The sequence below is a fragment of the Filicampus tigris genome, chromosome 22, assembly GCF_054856515.1.
Source record: "Filicampus tigris isolate MCC_2025a chromosome 22, RoL_Ftig_1.0, whole genome shotgun sequence".
In the NCBI taxonomy this organism is placed as follows: Eukaryota; Metazoa; Chordata; class Actinopteri; order Syngnathiformes; family Syngnathidae; genus Filicampus; species Filicampus tigris.
Genome location: NC_141238.1, coordinates 4,065,279 through 4,084,521, shown reverse-complemented (window position 1 = coordinate 4,084,521; position 19,243 = coordinate 4,065,279). Strand labels below are relative to the sequence as shown.

The 19,243-nt window shown below is 40.6% G+C and overlaps 1 protein-coding gene across 1 annotated transcript; it reads right to left on the bottom strand.

Annotated features, from left to right (window-relative positions):
* Window positions 1–11,803: 11,803 nt before the first annotated feature.
* Window positions 11,804–17,795, bottom strand: dera (deoxyribose-phosphate aldolase (putative)). The gene is made up of 9 exons (XM_086022374.1): window positions 17,643–17,795; window positions 16,788–16,885; window positions 16,503–16,650; window positions 16,285–16,380; window positions 15,882–16,016; window positions 15,681–15,809; window positions 14,191–14,303; window positions 13,661–13,810; window positions 11,804–13,585 (listed from the first exon to the last, which is right to left on the bottom strand). The coding sequence occupies exons 1-9, from the start codon at window positions 17,671–17,673 to the stop codon at window positions 13,529–13,531; spliced, it is 957 nt and encodes a 318-aa protein (XP_085878500.1). The 5' UTR covers window positions 17,674–17,795; the 3' UTR covers window positions 11,804–13,528.
* Window positions 17,796–19,243: the final 1,448 nt, after the last annotated feature.

Here is a 19,243-nt window from a genome sequence, read left to right as displayed (position 1 = left end):
TCTGTGCTCGGACCGCCACTCTTCAGTCTGTACTTGCTTCACTTAGACAAAATTATAGGAAAAACTCTCCCATTGTTTATACAGATGGCGCACGACTTAATTTATTCATGAAATCGTGTGAAACCATTCAATTAGTCAATCTTCGGGTTTGCCGTATGGAAATCCAAAATTGACCATATGAATGATATTTTTATTGGTTTCAATTGGACTTTAGATTCTAGTCATCACATTTTGAGAGCAATTCTGCAGAAGTTAATCGGTCAAAATCACCACAGTCAATCTGTTGTTGTTGTTGTTCTTTAGCAGTGTTGACAAAGGTGTGCCACATTGGTCTGTTTTAGGACCACTTGAATTCACAACCAATGTGCCTTGCGCAATTCAGTGCGTGTGTTTATGAATGCTCGATCCACTACCGCATTGCAGCATTTTAACGCTGAATCATTATATCAGAAAATGTCTATGCTGGTCCATATTATGATGTTTGCCAGAGGTCTTAATACATTGTGGCATGCTTTTTCCAATAACTCTGCAGCATTTGCACCCATTTACGAGCTTCAGCTCCAATCATTTGTGATTGACAGTATCTTAATCTCAGAAGATGAGTGCTATAACACACATCCAGTCAGTGGGTATATTTATAATGGCTTTCCCTGTTGGTGGTAGGCTGCCCCAGTGCTCGGGGTACTAAACCTACACAACTTTCCCCTCCGAATGTATCATAATGAAGAAGCTCATTAAGGATCAGCAGTTGCACTCCACTCTTAATGAGAGTCACACAGCTGCTCATTAGGCGCAGGCCTTTAGGCTTTGTCTTTTTACTCACTTGCAAAAGTGGCCCCGAACCCTCATTACATCCACCTTTTTAGCAAGCCGTTGTTGAGGTGGGTGATCAAACTAGTTAGCACATCTGGCAGCATATAAAAACCTTGTCATTGGCTGTTAAAAGCTGCTGCAACATACAGAACAGAGGTAAAAGCCACAAGGTCTGGACATGAATGAAGTACACTAAAGTGAACACAATGCTGCCATTTATCTACTCAGCGAAATGACATTATGAATAATATTGAACGCAGATGGGTTGCCCTGCCTACCGCAAATGCAGTTTCACAATATCTCTGAGCCGGTATATAATATCTGTTCTGAATACACTATCGCCACCATCCATTTACAAGGACAAAATAAACAATTGTTATTGTAATTTGCATGAATTACATTGGGCGCTGAAGCAGAAGTATGAGTTTAATGGAAACGTCGGCGAGAGAGAGTTCAAAAAGCGACTGAATAAAACATTTGTGTTGCGAAAAACACCATTACACCAATCAAAACAAGGGAAAAACATATCACAGAATTCAATCAGTCAAATAGTACAATACTTTATTGATCATGCCGATGAGGGTTTAACAAAAATCAGTGCCCTGACGAACGGATTCAGTATCGTACCTAAATCTACCTACATCTCTCAAAAATCTGAAAATATATTGTGGTCTGATGAGACAATGGTTGAACAAATATATATATATATACTTTTGTTCAACCATGGCCCTCACTTTTCTTTGAGACAGAAAACGGCATATCAAGCAAACTGAGCAATTACCTAATCGTGGAAAGGTTTTTTGCCATGCTCGTTACCTCAACTGAGTTTGGCAGACTAAAAGCAATGCACTCTGGGTGATCCAGCCAGGCAAGGATCTCGCACAGCGGGAGGGGCCGCAGCGCCTCATTATGGCGCCATTTTAACAAAGCACTCTCTCTCTCTCTCCTCTGCAGAGTTGTATGTAACCGCCGCTCAATATCCCATGCCTTTCCTTTCAGCCCTCACAAAGAGATATAAATCTTTCCGGGCAGGATAATTACCAAGATAATTTTATCCATAATGATACTTGTCAGTCAGGGGTGGTGATGAAATTGAAAAAAAAAAAAAAAAAAATCTCCACTGTGAAGTTTCCAGCCCAGATTTATCCCTAGATTTATGCAGGGGAAAGAAGAAAAGAGTAACTGAAGTCAGAGAAACTTTTAGGTGTATAATGGGCTAACTCCATAAATCCCCACAGTGTAAGCAGAGTGTACATTTCCCACCTGGCCTCAGGTGGAGCTTGTCTCAATTTGAAATAAAGGTTGCTATGAATGATTGATCAGTGCTGACATTATAATGAACTGACTTCATCTTTTTCCTAAACATGTCAACTATCCACTGTTTGTGTGCATTCTGTCATTGTGCTTTGACTCCTGTTTCTTTATAAGCCCCGGCTTTTTGCATGGTCTCAATGTAAAAACTCCAAACTCATATTTTCTATATATATATATATATATGTATTTATTTTATTTATTCATAAAATCCTGTCATCAATACATATCGGTCCAATAAAATGTATCGTTACACCCCTAATACATATATATATATATATATATATATATATATATGTATGTATGTATGTGTGTGTGTGTGTATGTTAGGGATGTAACAAAAAAATTATTTGAATCTGAAGATCGGTTTTGATTGAAAGGAATCAAATCAAAATAAAATGTACCATTCTTGAATCGTATCGCACCCGATGTGTACCGATCAAATTGTCTTTTATTGCCAAGATGCACACTCCTAATATTTGTTATTATATTACATGTCTTATATGTATATATTAAGATATTGTTGGACAGTACCTGAATTCGCGCATTTATATTTTATTCGATATTTCGTTAATTTTTTTTACATTTCATATATTCGTGCTCTGACTAAAAAATAAGAAGTTTTATAAGTTTCCTTTACTCAGTACTACAGTACATTTTTCACTGAATGCTTACTCTTAAGTAATAATTTGGAGGACTACTTTAGGTATCATTTTTGGTTGTTCTTCCCAGGCAATGAACCCGTCGCTGCATGTGTCACCCTAACCCTAAATACGATTATCCACAGTGACATAAAGTGAACATAATGTGCTCATGTTGGGGATTTCTGTCATTCAACTTGACATCTAATTTGCTGTTCACACACATGCCTGTAAATACGCAGACATGTAATGTGGTAACATCTCAGCAATCCAGGACAGGCCTTTTAACAAAACAGCGCACTTGATCATCGCGTGGCGCAGAAGAGAAAGCTGACGCCCTTGCGGTGGAGAAACTGCACACTTTGATCTCGTTTTGAAATTCTTCCAACTTGTCTTAGTGGGTTTTTTTTGTTTTTTTTTTCTCATAAAAAAGGGATACCTAAATTATTTCTGAGATGCTGTTATGAGGCTCAGTGGCAAAGGTAAAGGCCTCCCGTGGATAAGAGGGGATAAAAGCTTTAAAAAAAAAAAAAAAAAAAGCGGGGAAAAAAAAAAACACAAAAGACATCACTGGCTGGATGTTATAATATTTAGCATAAGCAGTGCCAAACATTTCTTCAAGGAATACACATCTTGTGCTTTCTTTTAAAAAATTAACGTGGTGGAACTGGGACCCCGTTACCCGTTGTATCACTCAACAAAGGCAACGGAACAATCACTTATGTCAAAGTTTGACAATGACAGAATTAGAGCAGGATTTTTCACAGCTCCCCGTCCCCCCACGGGGAATCTCGGCGCTCGCAACTCCGAAAAGTTTACTTTTCCTTGTCATTTGAAATTACGCTCATTTGCATCTTCGCGGAGGAACGGGGGCCCGTATAAAAAAAAAAAAAAAAAAACAATGACGCCACCGAGAGGGACGTGAAGAGACGCGGCGTGCCTTTGAAATGGAACCTCGGAGCGCTTGAACGGGATGAGCTGTCTTGGTGATCACCCCTGCAGGGCTTCGACAAATATGCAATTCAGGAGATTGAGCAACTTCCCCCATTAACATGATGTTCTGTTTCTCTCTGTTCCACTACTGAGAGAATGAATCCGAGCGTTTGATAGTGCCCCAAATTAATTCATAATATAGTGGATATATATAAAAAAAATAAAAAGTCTACACACCCCTGTTCAAATGCCAGATTTTTGTGTTTAAAAAAAAAATTAGACCAAGGCTTCAAAATGTATCCGGGGGGGGGGGGGGGGGAGTAAGAAATAAACAACTAAATGAATGCGGTTGCACAAGTGTGCACACCCTCATAACCGGACATGGTCACAAAGACTACGAGAACAGTTGAATTTGAATAGCGGTTAATCCAGGGCAACTAATGGCAGGTGTGTGCTAACTCCCATTTAACTCAATTTGCAATGTGACAGTCAAATAGTAAAGTTGTCCACCTGAGCGTGTTTAGTTCATTTCTCAAATCAAAACCACAACTTTTTAAAAAGTATGCACTTTTCATTTCTCAGAGCTTTAAGCAAACTGGTCATGTTTGCGTGCAATATATTTGGGCAAAGTAGTGCAAAACTTGCAATCTTCCACAATCCACTTTTGAAAATGATGAATGCAATCTTGTTCGGTGTGTTGACGCAAATTATTTTGGAGAAGTGCACTTTCTGCACTGAAAGGCATTACTAAGCTTAAGATCCCTGTTTTGCAGGAAAGCATAAATAATTGCTTGGCTGGCCCAAGTAGCAAGTTTCATATAAATATATATATGTTTTTCAGTAGAAATCATTTTTGTTTTAATTAAATGGATTACAAAAGTGGGAGCAAGGCAACATTTTTGCATTCTTGCAGTCCGTAGTGTGACTGGAACGTTTTAGGAGCACAAAAAAAATGGGAAAAAAAAGATATAAATAAAATTCCTCGGATTGAACGGCTGGACTTTGAAAAGACAAATAAATTCGTCAATGGCAGTGAATGAGTTAATATTAGTATTGTGCAACAGAGACTATTTGCATCTTGACATGCGTCAAGAGTCCATCGTAGACGGACGTAACGGAGAGAATACGGGCACAAAAGCAAATATTTCTTAGCCTCAGGTAACAAATAAACCGGACGTCCGGCAAGTTTTTCTATTCTGTCATCTGCTTTAAGTAGTTTCTCGCAGGCACGGGTATTACCTGATTAGACTGTTGACACGAACTTTTCTAAACAGGGGGGGTGGAAGGGGGAAAAAAAACCCTCTGAGTTACAGTTCATGTAAAAGCCATTTGGTCTCTCGCAACTCTCTTGCATCTAAAAAGAATAAAATCCCACTGCAGCATCAGCTCTTGAGCTCCACAACTTCCCTCAGTGTGTCAGAGAAGAAACATTTGGAAAGGCGAAGAAGGGAAATGAAAGGAAAAATCAATGAGGGCGGATTTTCGTTTGAGCGGGCCAGTGTGAAAAATCCAGCCGAGCGTTTCACATGCCGCCGAGCCCGACGCTGACCTCCATACGGCGCGCAGATCAATGGACAGGACGGAGGCCACCGGAGTATTGATTGATTAATCAAAGCTAATATTCTTTTGATCAGCGCCGCCGCCCTATTAACCGGTGAAGGCGAGAGTAAAACAGCGTGTTTTATTTACTCATTCACAGTGTGTGATGTGTGACGATGATAGCCTTCAAACTGACCATCACATCATGAAAGGGACTTGCATTGAGAGTTTACTTATTTTTCTCGGATCGTCGGTCCTAAGAAAGCGAACGTTAAATAGCAAAAAAAGGCGTGATGTGATGTCCAGTGAATTCAACCATGTAATCATAAGCAAATGTGGATAAATGCAAGTGAAAAATGTTCAGAAACTTTTTTTTTACATTACGTTAACTCATTCACTGCAAGTGACGAATTTACACGTCTTTTCACAGTGCAGCCATTCAATCCCAGGAATTTATTTAGATATTTTTTTCCATTTTTTTTTTTTTCAAACATAATGGTAAAAAAAGGGTATGAAAATGTCTGACGGTGAATGAGTTAAGGTCATTCAAGCATTAAAGCTACTTTTTATTTCTGTCCTTTTCTTCTAAACGTTGACAGTGTACGTTCTTTTCGTAATGTCAACTTGCTTTCATACAACAGTTCTAAAAGCGATTTATTCGTTTTCATTCATTATTATCTATCCATCAGTTATTCGATTCCGGCAACACCAGTGGTTCAGCAAACAGTGGCGTTAGCGATTAACGCAAAATGCTAACTAGCCAACGCGCTGGAGTCAGCATTGACAAAAAGATGTCAATGAATCTTGTTTTATTGTTTCACTTTCGCAGTACTACAGCATTTAGTGATAAGCAAAATTAGTCGGGAAGAGCAAAATGAGGTATACACGTCGTGACGAACGCGTCTGTCGGTCGATAGCTAGATCAACACAGTTCTACTTTGCAAGCCCAACTCGTTTCATTTTTAATGATCTCAAGTGCGGGGATTTTCACGTCTTCCTCTCCTCTCCCCGCCTCAGTTTACTCTCCCAAACTTGACGCTCTTGAAATCGCGTCTGGTAATTTCGAAGGTGAGCGCTTCTCTCTTGGTTTGAAAGGCCCCTCGCTCCCTCGCCGCCCTTGGGTTTCTTCAATGTCAACGCTCACTTCAAACGCCTCCGAATGAGCTCTGAGGACTCCGTTGAGATTTCCCATTGCAAACAATTATTCCGTCCGTGCTGCTCCGACAAAGATTCCTCTAGATTTATATTACTAGGCCATGAGTCAAATTTCCGTGTCTCTGCGGTATCGTGTGCTTCACAGAGGTTCTGCTGTTGACCCGACGTTTGAGCTGAATGTAGATGATTCTCAATAGAGATATCCACAAGCTAGTTAGGAGTGAGATTTGAAGAATAATTCACTGCGAAATTCTCGACAGCCGAACGGTCGTATTAACTTATATACTGTTCAATTTGCCACCGGGGGGGGGGGGGGGGGAGTATATTGTAAATGTACCGTGCTTGGACTGCTCAGTAAGCTGCAGTCATTATTGGTCAGTTTAGCAGAGGATAAAGAAGGTATGCCTTCACGTGTTGCTTAAAAGGGTATAGCACGGCGACATCAATGCTAGTTCCATTAGCCCACCGATAGTGTTCAGCATTGTGTGTTAGCGTGAAGCTAGCAGACTTTCCCAAGGCAGTTAGTGATTCTTTTATTTAGTTTGACAGGAAACTTCAAGAAACTGGTTGAAGCCTCTTTTTTTTTGGAAGATTTGTTCGCTATCCGCCAAACTGCTGCGTGTTGTAAAATGAGTCGGGTAATTGCTCTCAAATTTTTGCTAGCGTGCCAAATTTAAGAAACAAAAGTCAACCCTGCTTGTAAGTGAAGTGACAACTGTACCACTATTTCCCCAAATGATTGCAAAATCCAAACGAATCAAAGCGATGTTCCGCTGATAAGTTTTTCCCCAACGTGAGACCAAGTTCCAAATCACCACAGAAGTTTTCAACTTAGTATTTCTGGTCCAGCCCTCTTACTGCTCTTCCTCTGGAGGTCCTACAACCCCTCTGGCCTAGGCACCTGGCTTCTTTCATGGTGTGTGGCTATATCATCCAAAATAGATAAGAAAGCCTCTCTGTTGCCACAGGAAAACATTGTGAAGCCTCCCCCCGCCCTTCACCCCCGAGCAGTGGATCTCTGCAAAGGCCTCCCCCGAACAAGCTCCAGTCCACAACTGGAACTTTAAAAGAAGCTGGAGTTGCAACAGCCCTCACCTCCCCGCGGTAACCACCCACGCTGAGGAGACACACACGCTGCAGCCATGTCCTGGAGGGAAAACGAATCTGAGTAAACATGGCTGAATAAATAAATGCGTCAACTTTTTCTTATTCGGATTTTCACATTTTTGCTGGAGGACTCAGGTGAAGTTTTTCAGCGAGAGTCCTACTGACCTTTACAGCTTTTTTGTTTCGGTATTAAGGTGAAATATAGAGAGAAAATTGTATTACTGTCGAAGCAAGTTAGATTTTCTAAATTTAATTACATCAATAAAAAAAACAATTATTTTTATGGAATGAATGCACAATTCTATGTGAATTTCCTGGCATAAGGCATATAACCCGCCGTCGCATTCTCTGACCCTGACAAACCCATCAATCATCATCTTTTTCACCATTAATAACCAACCTGATCATAAAACAACATTGGAACGGCCCCCGTTGGAATGTGTCACGCGGGCACTTACAGCGTCATCGCAATCGATGCTGATCAACTTTCCTAATTGCGAGCGAGCCTCCGACAGGTGAGGCCCGAGCGGTTTTGATCTCTCAAACATGTATTCCATCTCTTCTCCCGCCACGAGGGAGCATCCAACCAAGGTCAGCGCTCAAAGGCAGCGCCGCACCATGGGAAATGAGCGCGTGCCAGCCTCCCACTTTTGCGGGATCAGCGCGGCATCAGAAGGATCGGACTGACACTAGTGAAGTCCCCCGGTACCACCTATCACAACTTGTTTCTGGCACCGAGGAAACCAAAGACCTGCTCTAATTGTATCATTAATATCATTGCAGCGGAGGGCTAATTATTCTTGCTTTGAATTTCACCTGCCCCAACCTTGAATCGGCTTCCGTGCGGATGTTTGAGCACAAACGGGCTGGAAGTCATGGAGGATTTTTTTTTTTTGTGTGTGTGTATGTGATCAAAGCGACATGCAACAAATGACCTTCAACTGGGAAACTTTGTACATGGTGTTTTTAGAAAATATCGTAAGAATCTACATGATTGCAATTGTGGACTTACTGCTGCACCGATTAATCAAATAAGTTGAATAATTCGATTAGGAAAAAAAAAAAGCAACGGCGTAAAAAGGTCAAGTCGCGAAACATGACACCCATGTCACTCACCAGACCAAACCCCGCCGTCGTTAGAGGCAGTCCTTGTTGCCCGGGCGATGTAACCAAATTTGAAAATAAGTTGGAACGCACCACCAACACTAATAAAGTAGTCAAGTCATAATTATGGTACATATGTATGAAATACATTTTTTCAATCAATTCCCTTCACTAATTAATAGGTAGAGTCTCATCCAATTTGTGCTGTGGAGTTAACACGCCGCCTCCATCTTTTATTAACGACACGCCTGGCACTGTCGAAAGTTATTAATAATGCAATGTGTACAGTATATTATATTAAACGAATAACCTCAACCAATACGTTACACGCGCGGTCTCGGAGCCCAAAGGAGGTTGTCAACATTAAGACATCCGCTATGTTAGCGCGTGGATTGACTGACCGCTCTTTTCCACACTGCCACGCGAAAACGGATTTCGTGTTGACAGAAGATGCTCTCAGTCATCGACACACTCCGCCAGCCACGATTTGCCGATCATCAGTCTGCAGTTCAGATGGCTCTATTAAGGGCATTTTTATTTTATGTCCTTAAAGTGACATTGACTGTCCGATCAATATTTTTTTGTGATATTTTACTGGTATGTGTGTTGACTTGATTTCGTAACAAGGTATGGAAATGGGAACCGAGCCTTGCCGTGAAAAGCAAAAACGTGGAAGTGATTGAGGAAAGCAAAATGTTTTGTAATCGCCTATAAATGTCAAAATGAAACTCCTCAACATACTTCAACATACTTCCTTGACAGGCGCAAAAACAATCACTGTTTATTAAGTTAGGTGTATGCAAAATGTCTTTGTTTTTTTAACCACTGTTTTCTTTCTTCATGAGCTAAACTTAACCAATATTTGGTTAAAAAATAGAAAAATATCTATTTGAATAATAGTTCATTCTTGTTTTTTAGCATTTTATAACGTATAATGAATTCTTTAATAACATTACAACATTTGTTTATTCTATCAATGCTTTCTTTTATTCACAATGAAATAAATAAACAATTGCTTCAACAAAAGATAAAGCTTAATCAACCAAGTTAAAAAAAACTAATACAAAAAGGATGGTTTAATTGATCATTCTCATTGTTTGAATTTAGAATCATCTTTTTAATTTGATCGATGTTTTTTTTTATTTACGATAAATCCATCAACCAATTTCTTGACAAGTCTTGATTAAACAATATTAGGTTAAAAAAAAAAAGAGTGAAATATTAAACCATGTTTTAACAATGAAACAGTTCTCATAATTATATCCCAAACTATTAAATACAAAAAAAATATATTTTATTTGAGCAATGTCTTTTGTTTTATTTACAATTTTTAAAAATATCATTCTCAACCCCCCCCCCCCCCCCCCCCCCCGTGGCCGTGACGTCCAACAGAAAGACGGCGTCCGGGGATATTTTTCCCTTTAAAACATGTACATTCATTCTTCACCCGCCGCAAACAGCATGACAAATCCAAAGTGCCGTTCATAATGGATAGCGGGGCCATTACTGACGGCGTGGGCCGCTCGGCCATTTTTTCTTCATCATAAACTACGTGTGGGATGCCGGGGCCGGGGAAAGTGTCGTTTTTCACCGCCGCTGCGGGCTAAAGAAACACTGATGAATTAAACAAGGGGAAAACAATCAATCTGAGCAAGACGATTTGTCAGGCGTGAGGGACTTGATCACCGCTGGCCTGCCGGGTGTTCATCCAAACCGACCTCTTGGTGGGCGGCTGAGGGGGCGGGGGTGCAATGCAAACAAACCGGCACCATGCCGTAGCTGTTGTGAAATTTGCTCTATAAATAAAGTTGGCTTGTATTCTAGTGGAAGTTTCAGAAAAGCACTTTTGATTCTGAAGGCAGATTAGACTGACATAGCAACAAATGAGAGGCTGAAATCTGATTGGGCAAATATCCACATGTACTCAAAAATGGTGTCCAACGACACCATTGTCTGCCGATTGCAGATTATTTTTTTGTTAATTGCCTATGGATGCCACAAGATGCACTTTTTTGGGATATTAGACAAGGATACAGCACAAATGAAGCACCTCCTTTTTTTTTTTTTAAAGCCAAACACACTCAATGGCACATGTTATCAAACAGAACTTCATTTATTCGGATAACAATATTGTCATGATTGTGTTTTTGTTTCGATTACATTTGGTCCCTCGTGTTAACCAATCAGCTCCCTCCGACCGCATGTGCCTTGTCCAGGTGCTCCACGTTAACTCGTTAGCTTGCTTGTATTTAGTTCCTTGGTTTCTTTGTCGGATTCTTGTCGCTGTCATGTTGTTTTGTTGCGCCTGGTGTTGTATTTTGCTTCCTTGTGACTTTGAGTTTTGGATTTTTCAGGACTTTGTTTATGCTGGTGTTTTGTGAATAAATTGCTGCTCAGTAAGCCCTGCTTCTCTCACCTCTATGCATTTGGGTCCTCTACCCCGCAAATATTTTGATATTAGACATGGCTTTAGGCCGAGCTCAAAAACAAAGTTTGCATTGTTTTGTTGTTTTTTGATTTGGTTGGGAGAGGAGCAAATATCAGATAGGCTGCGATAGTCAATTTCTTGAATGGCAAAGCGGGAATTTGGGGCTGGCTTTGCATACAATAGGTAATAAGGTATTTCCGATTTTGCTCCAGCCGATTGGAGTGCCATAATGTATTTCCCGGCCGGACGCCATTGTTGTTTAGTCATAAAAGCGCCGACATGGATGCTTCCACGTCGCCCCCCTTGTCCGCGTGTGTGCACTCGAATGCGTTCAGCGGGGCTATGACACGAAACAGGATGTTTGAAGAATACCCGGAGAAGGTTTGAACCCCCGAACAAAACCATTAAATTGAACCTAATGAAGCGAAACGGCGTGGCTGCTTTGTGTGTGTAACCGCGTGTGCGTGCGTGATGGGGATCTGAGTAGATGGCCTAGGGAATCAATCAAGCTGGTTCCAGCCTCCACGCCTCCATCTTATCAAGTGGCAGCGCGCTGACCGATGGTTCAGATTTGAGATGATCTACATGCCTTTATGTAAGTGCGGCTAATCCATCAAGAAGCGGGCCATGCAAGCTCACTCCATCATTGCCGCCTAGTCCACACCTCACACTGAGCTTTTGGAGCGCTTTCTTTTTCTTTTCTTTTTTTTTTTTTTTTTGTATCGGTAGGGGGTGGGGGTAGGGAGAACCAAAAGGGAAAACAATTTAAAAGTTGTCAGTTTGCATCATTTATTTCCATCAGCGATGGCATCATTCAGTCTCGATAAATCACACAGCCAGCTCGCTCCAGACCTGTGTGAGGATAAGCGGTTTAAAAAAAAAAAAAAAAAAAAAATGGATGGATGCGCATAAGTGATTTTAAAAACTTCCAATTCGGATATAAACCGAGGGGAAAACTGATTATAATGGTGCTTATTCTACTGTTTTAATGAAATATAGAATGTGTCCTTCACAGCGGTTCTTAAACTTAAGGAAAGGAACTCTCCAAAAAAAAAAAATACTTTGCTGTTCGATTACTAGTCAGCAATGTTAAAATACAGCTAGTCGAGTCATATCGTAAAAAGTACATTTATCATTTTAAGCCTCTGTAACATTTTCAAAGATCAAATATAACCGAACCATGCTGAGCAAATGTACTGTACTTTAAAAAAAAGGTTGAAGCCTCTGCGCAGTTTGAATATAATCTGTGCACTTAAATAATGGAAAATGAACTTAAAATGTTGAAAAAAATGTTTAATACATTTTTTTTACCAGGGATAGACCGACTATCAGCGCCGATATTCCCCATGTTGATATGAATATCGGCATTGGACTTTTTTTTTTTTCTTTATCTATTGACTGAAGTGTTTTGCATTTTAATTACCAGTTACTTAATTAGTTAAATGAAAATGTCTCCAACAGGTTTGAAAAGAAACCCTTTCTTCAGAAATGCATATGTACTGAGCTTAAAAGTTAAAGACAACTGAACTGCGCTTATCAAAAAAAAAGAAGTTTAAGGCACTGTAACATTATTCACAGATTTAGTTAGGGTAGTTAAATGAAAAAAAATCAAGTGCTTTTAATAGCAAACCATTCTTAGAGACAGTTTGACAATTCAATTCAATGATTCTTTTGGCATAACACAAGAAGGAGCCCACGTACCCCACTTTGAGTGGCTGGTCTATCTAATTAAAAAAAAAAAAGAAATCAGATGTAAACCCCGTTTTTGATTCCTTCATTACCAAGTTTCTTGCAAACCTCACGTAGCATGGCCTCATTCCCAGCCCTTTCCATCCTTGTGCAGAAGCCAAACCGCTCCCTGGAGTTTATCCACCATCAAATCCTGCATTTTACTCCCAAACACTCCCGTAATTAATTCACTCATTTACACTTCCTTTCCTTCAAGGTCAAGTCTTCTGATATCTTAATTAAAAAAAAAAAAAAAAAAAAAAAACACAAGGAAAAAAGACTAACTTTTTTTTTTTTTTGGTCTTCAAATGATTCCTCAGTTTTGTGAGCTGTTCAATCAGATCTTTTAAACTCACATAACCCCCCCGATTAATCCGCCGCACCCTTCAGTTGGCTTGGCGTCCCCGCTAATGAAATTAAGAAAGAGAAGCCTCCATAACGGAGTCAGCGCACGTCGCAGGGGAAGGTTGGAACGCTTCACGAATAACGGAAGAATCGCGCAGGCAAGTTTGAAAAAATGTGGTTCAGAGTCCACGGTCGTTCACAAGCAATAAAAAATTTTTTTTTTTTTAAATCACACCGTATTGTTGCTCTCGTGAGATGTTGCATTGGTTGCTCCAGTCAAACATACAAAGATAATCACAACTCACAGAAACTGCTGCAAGGTTCTAACAGAACTACGAAACATGACTGTGACAGAAAATGAAATTGGGAAGCTTGTGTGGTGAACTTGAGGTCCTTTTTGGTCTTTTGGAGCATCTCCGGAGCTTCAGGCCATTGGAAGCTCGTGGTAGGCAGCATATTGTCCCGTTACGTGATGATAAATCTGCACAAACACATTTATTACGATTGCATCCCTCATAGTTTTGGTGACTTCATATCGAGTCATTCCCGCGCCCACCTGTCTCTCAATGTCAGCCAACAGGCTGCTGGCCCCCAAGCGGAAGAGGTGAGGAGTGAGCCAATCGTTGCCCAGCTCCTCTTTGATCAGAAGAAGCCACACCAGAGACTCCTTGGCTGTCCGGATACCCCCCGCTGGCTTGAAGCCCACCTAAGGGCCCACAGTCTGGTTACACTGCTAGAAACTAGCTGGATGTATTTATTTTTTTTAAACTTGGGCTCCCCCTAGAGTTGACAAACTTAAATACAACTGAATTGTATTAACAAATATACTGTGCTGGATTTTTGGGGGGGGATGCAGTGTGCTCATGCGCTTCAGTGATTTATTTCATGTACCACTAGAGGGAGCCAGTCTACCACTAGTGGGACTCAAACAAACACTTTGAGAATCACTCATTTGTATTCATCCCATTTGTACTCATGCTTTGAATACGCAATAATAAAATAATTGGAGCAGGGTTTTACGACTGAAACACTTTTATGTACTTTACTCATAATGATTAAAGCAGTATGACAATTTAGTGACTTTACCTTGTGGCCCGTACGCAGGAAGTAGTCGCGTATGGCCCTCACCATCACTATGGCGACAGGGTAGGTGGCGTTGACGGATTCCTTTCCCGTGGACGTCTTGATGAAGTCGGAACCTGACGGGATTAAGAGCAAATCGTACAGTTGAAGGTTTTTCTTCAAGGGAACAAAAGGGGGATATGATTAAATTAGCCAGCGGTGGCTTTGAGCAAGAGCTATTCATTCGCAGTCTGGACAAGGACACTGTATCAATTGTTAATATACAGCTCTGGGAAAAAAAAAATCTCAGATCTTGATATTTTTCTGTATATGTTGAAGGGAAATGACATTTTTTTTGTTGTATTCTATTAGATATTGTCATTTAGAACATTTATTGGCCGAAAATGCAAAATGGTCAAAAATAGCAAAAACAAAAAGCACTCAATTTATTTTTTTCGTATGCATTAACATTGAGTCTTCTTCCTATTCGGGCGGCTTTCCATTTAAATCCCAAACGTTAGACGCATTACAGGAAGGTGCAAAGTGGACTCTCGACACTCTGGTCGGACAAGAACAGATGTTGCTGCTGATAGCTAACAGAGGGCAGCTGTACTCTCATCAATAAAATCCTTCATTTTCCCTTCCTTCACAGCCAATTATCAGCTTTCCTGATAAAAATAGAACATGAAATGACACTCTTTTAATAGATGATCCACAAACTATAGAGTGATAATCAGCCCTTCTGTCTCCCCGGCGTATAATGACTGTTCATTACGGAACAGAACAAGATGAACATTTTCCAGTTCATTAAAGACCTGTGCTATGTATTTTTCCAGTCAGGTCTTTTTTTTTTTTTTTTTTTTTAGCATTTCTCCCCCTTCCCTGGCATAATCCTTCAGATTCGTCATGGGTTGTCTTAATTACCAGATAATGGATAACGGTTATTAAATACGGGTGGCGGTAATGAAGCTCCATTCATTTGAGTGCGAAGGGAGGCGATACTGGTGGAAGAAAATAGCCCGCGTCAGAGATTAATAGGTGAAATTATCATTCAATTTCAGGAATCTCATGCGCAATTCATAGGAACAAGCGGAGATTAAGAAGGGAGAGCGTTGACAAAAGCAATGCATTTTAATAATGATCTCCATCAACGATTGGGTCCTGTAATCATCTTATTACGTGACGGCTTGTAAAGCATCTGGCAGGCACGCGAGCGTGTTTTCACCATCATCAAGACAAGTGACTGAATTGGGTTTTTAAAAACCTATTTAGCGGCATTGAAGAGCCAAATCGGCGGTTTCACGACGGTGTGAAAATGTCGCCATTAATTTGACGGATACTGAAATCATGACTAACTCATTCACCGCCAGACATTTTCAGACCCTCTTTTCGAAAAAATGTTGGAATAAATTCCTGGGATTGAGCGGCTAGACTGCGAAAAGACAAATAAATCAGTCAATGGCAGTGAATGAGTTAATAAGCACGATTACGCAATTTGTTTGCGTGAAACTGACCGGCCATCATGGCGACCAAACTGGCCTTGTAGACGTTGGTGAAGGTGCCCAGCTCGCCGATGGCCAGGATGGTCTTCATGTGGGCGTCGCCACAGGCCTCCCGGAACTGACGGATCTCGTCATACATGGCTGGGAAAGTCAAAAATGGACTGTTTTACGTGGTTAAAGCACGCGGGAGCAATCAAACAATTTCTATTTTACCTTCCCACTGTCCTGTGAGAGCGAGAGTCCTGTTAATGACGATGTCGATCTCGGTGGCGCCGTCCGCTACAGCCATGCCAACTTCCATCAGGCGCGTCTCCAGTGGGGTCTGGCCTGCTGGGAAACCAGTAGCCACTGGGAGAGAACATTTTGATTCAATAACACAAAAATCAAAGCTCATTATCCAAATTTTCAGCATATTTCATTTAAAAAAAAAAAAAAAAAAAAAAAAAATCATAATTTTGATCCTGGATTTTGTTTTCGTGTTTGGAATTGAACGACTGAAAATTATTGAAACACACCTGCTTGTTTTTTTTTTGTTTTTTTTTTATTAAATTCTGATTTATGCTCATTATTTTTCAGTTTTACCATTTCCATTTGGGTGTAGCGTAAGGCGACTTACCCGAAGCAACCGGAAGATTCGAGTTGGCAGCTTTTAGTGATTTGACCGCGTCGGCCACGCGTGACGGATACACGCACACTGCACCGGTTGTTACTCCTTTTGGACACATAACACAGAATCATTTCAACTGGTCTGTGTCTCCCCTAGCAGGCTGTAAACAGAACTGCTGGATGGCTTACAGAATAAGCATTGTTTAGCGCAATCAAGCCTAAGCAGACCTTTATCATGCATGTCAATTTTCTTGAGGAGCTCATACTGGACGGGCTGGGTGGCCTTCATGCACAGCCGGTGGACGTTGGACGGCGTATCGTCTCCGGCCAGAGTCGTCAAGTCGATGCATGTGATGGCCTTCGACAGCCAGGCGGCCTGCACAAGAGCATGAATGTATCAAAAGTGCTTCTCAAGTTTGTTTGGGGTTTTTTTTTTTGCACAAAGTACCACCTCGAGAAATACTTAGCTGAAAATTGTTGTCACCTTTCAAAGTAATGTAAATATTGTCGTACCTGCCACTGTTTCTTGGGGAGCTTCAGTCCTTGGATGTACTGAGCTCTCCTAAGCACAGCTTGTGTGTTCACTCTCACTTTGGAAACCCACTCCAGATCTGAAGTACAATAGGACAGAAAACACAATTGTTTGTATTGTTTAACCGGAGATCATTTTTTTAATTTCTCACTGAAAATAAATGCTCATACTTTGTACTTCATACTAGATGCGTTTTCTGAGTGGTTTAAGAAAAACACAACGTCAGATGCATGTAAATACAGTGTTGTTATTTTCTATGTCCATTAAATTAAAGCATGAAACCATAGAAAAATATGAGTGAGAGTTGCAAAAAAAATGTTTGCGTCCGAACACCACTGTACTTTACAAATGTGTTTGTTTGGGACCGTTGGTTGCGTGTTAATAATGCAAATAGTACCGCCGCTGCCACATTTTGAGCCAGGAAAACCCCTGCAGTACATCAACGTATGCATTCGTGTACTCGGTTGCAGCAGTCAGCAATTAAGAGTAATCGTGCAGTCTAGTAGGCTGAGAAGGGAATATTATAGCCTTTTCTAAAAAAAAATAAAAATGAATCTTGAAGCCTTCATGCCAAAAGATAGCTGATCACGAGTTGTTAATTACATGGTCACAAGACAACTTTCAGCCAATATTTCTTTACAACGAAGCAAGAAAAAGTCCGTCTTATTATGCCACACTAGTTTGCACAGCTTCATCCCTGCGTTTTGCAGGTCGTTTACCTTTTAAGTGTTACTTATTAAACAAACAGAAGGACAGAAAGCGATCTGCAAAAGCACATGACAATCGGACACATTTGTAGGCAGGAGCTATCATTTTTAGCTGTATTTGGCACTTACCGAGTTGTATCCCCGGGTTTCTGGCAGACATAATGACAATGTTATATTTTTAAGCGCATATAATGCTTTTCCTCGGTGCCCACCGAAGCTGTCATTCACTACTTCCTGTAAACCCGAGTGTACCGGAAGTGAAATCCCTACGCAGTAAAACTTTTAACCGCGACGCAAGTCGAAATTCCTGTTCGTTGAAGCTTTTTGTTCCTTCACTACTAATCATGTACCCCAATCCAACTGTGAATGAAACAGCGACATGTCTGCCAATTTGTGCCGTAACTTGGAAGTGAACGTATGCAGGAAGTGGAACCTTTTTCACAGTAAAATAAAAGGGCGATCTCAAACGTGTGTTGCGAGCACTTGTAATGCCATCATTTGACCCACAAGAGGGAGCTGTTGACTACAGTACGAGTACGTCACGTTGCTTTATGGTATGTTTGACATTCTTCCAGTTAAATGAAATTAAAAGCTTCGGTTTAACTCTAACCCCCTCGAAAAAATGTCCACATCATTAGCTTTGGATTGTAAAAATTCATGTATATCATATGAGATATCAAATCAGTGAGTGAACGGCTAAAAAGCAGAATCTTAATAGTACTGTAGTTCAAAATTAGATATATAGTGCATTGTAAAATAAAAGAAAACAAGTCATTGATGTTGTAGTCATTTTGGTGTCAAACTCGAGGCATGGGGGCCAGATCTGGCCTGCGACATCGTTTTATGTCACCCGGGGAAGCAAATTATGTGCATCAACGTCGTGTTACTTGTTAAAATACCAAAATTGCTAATTGAGATATTGCAAGCATTTTTTGTTACCGATTCCCTTTTAAAATGAATGTAACATCTGAAAGAACTGTTTTCGCTGGCCTCTGATTTCCAAACTAATTATGAATGAATTTGTTTTGTAATATGTGATATGAGGTGATCCATGTATTTGGGTTCACAGTCATAACAGCTCTCTGACAGAAACCATAACTACGATGTGGCCCGCGACAAAAATGAGTTTGACACCCCTGTTGCAGTCTCTCTGTGCCCTGTGACTCATTGGTGATTAGTCCAAGGTGTCAGCTGGGATACGCTTCTGCTCCCTTTGACCCTGAACAGGAAACGTGGTGTAGAAAAGGGGATGAATGGAAGAAAAACAAACTTCAATCCAAATATTTGAAAAAAGGAAAAGGACTGGCAACGTTCCTCAATGAGTCGACACCAGTGGAAGTGATGGCGCGCTGACTCAGTGAGGAAAAGGAAGCGACTTGATGTGACTCAATGTTGAGTCACTACATCACTGCTTTAAGAACTCTTATGGAAAAAAAACAAAACTCATTTGAAGACTGAGGACAATGGGTTGGATTGCAATTTCATCCCTTGTCAGGTCGCCAGGTAATATTCAAAAAGACAAAATGGAGAAAATGCAATCGTACTAGCCTCTATCGAGCATTGATTAGTGTTCAAATAAAAACATGTCGAGCCTCAACGGACGGGTGCTAAAAGCCTAATGAGATGTCGAATGCTAACATGCTAAGATGTAGTATACCATGTTCACAGTATAAGGAACTTGACTGGTATGATCCTAATGTTCCCAGTTTAGTCAGGCCAGGAATTTTTCC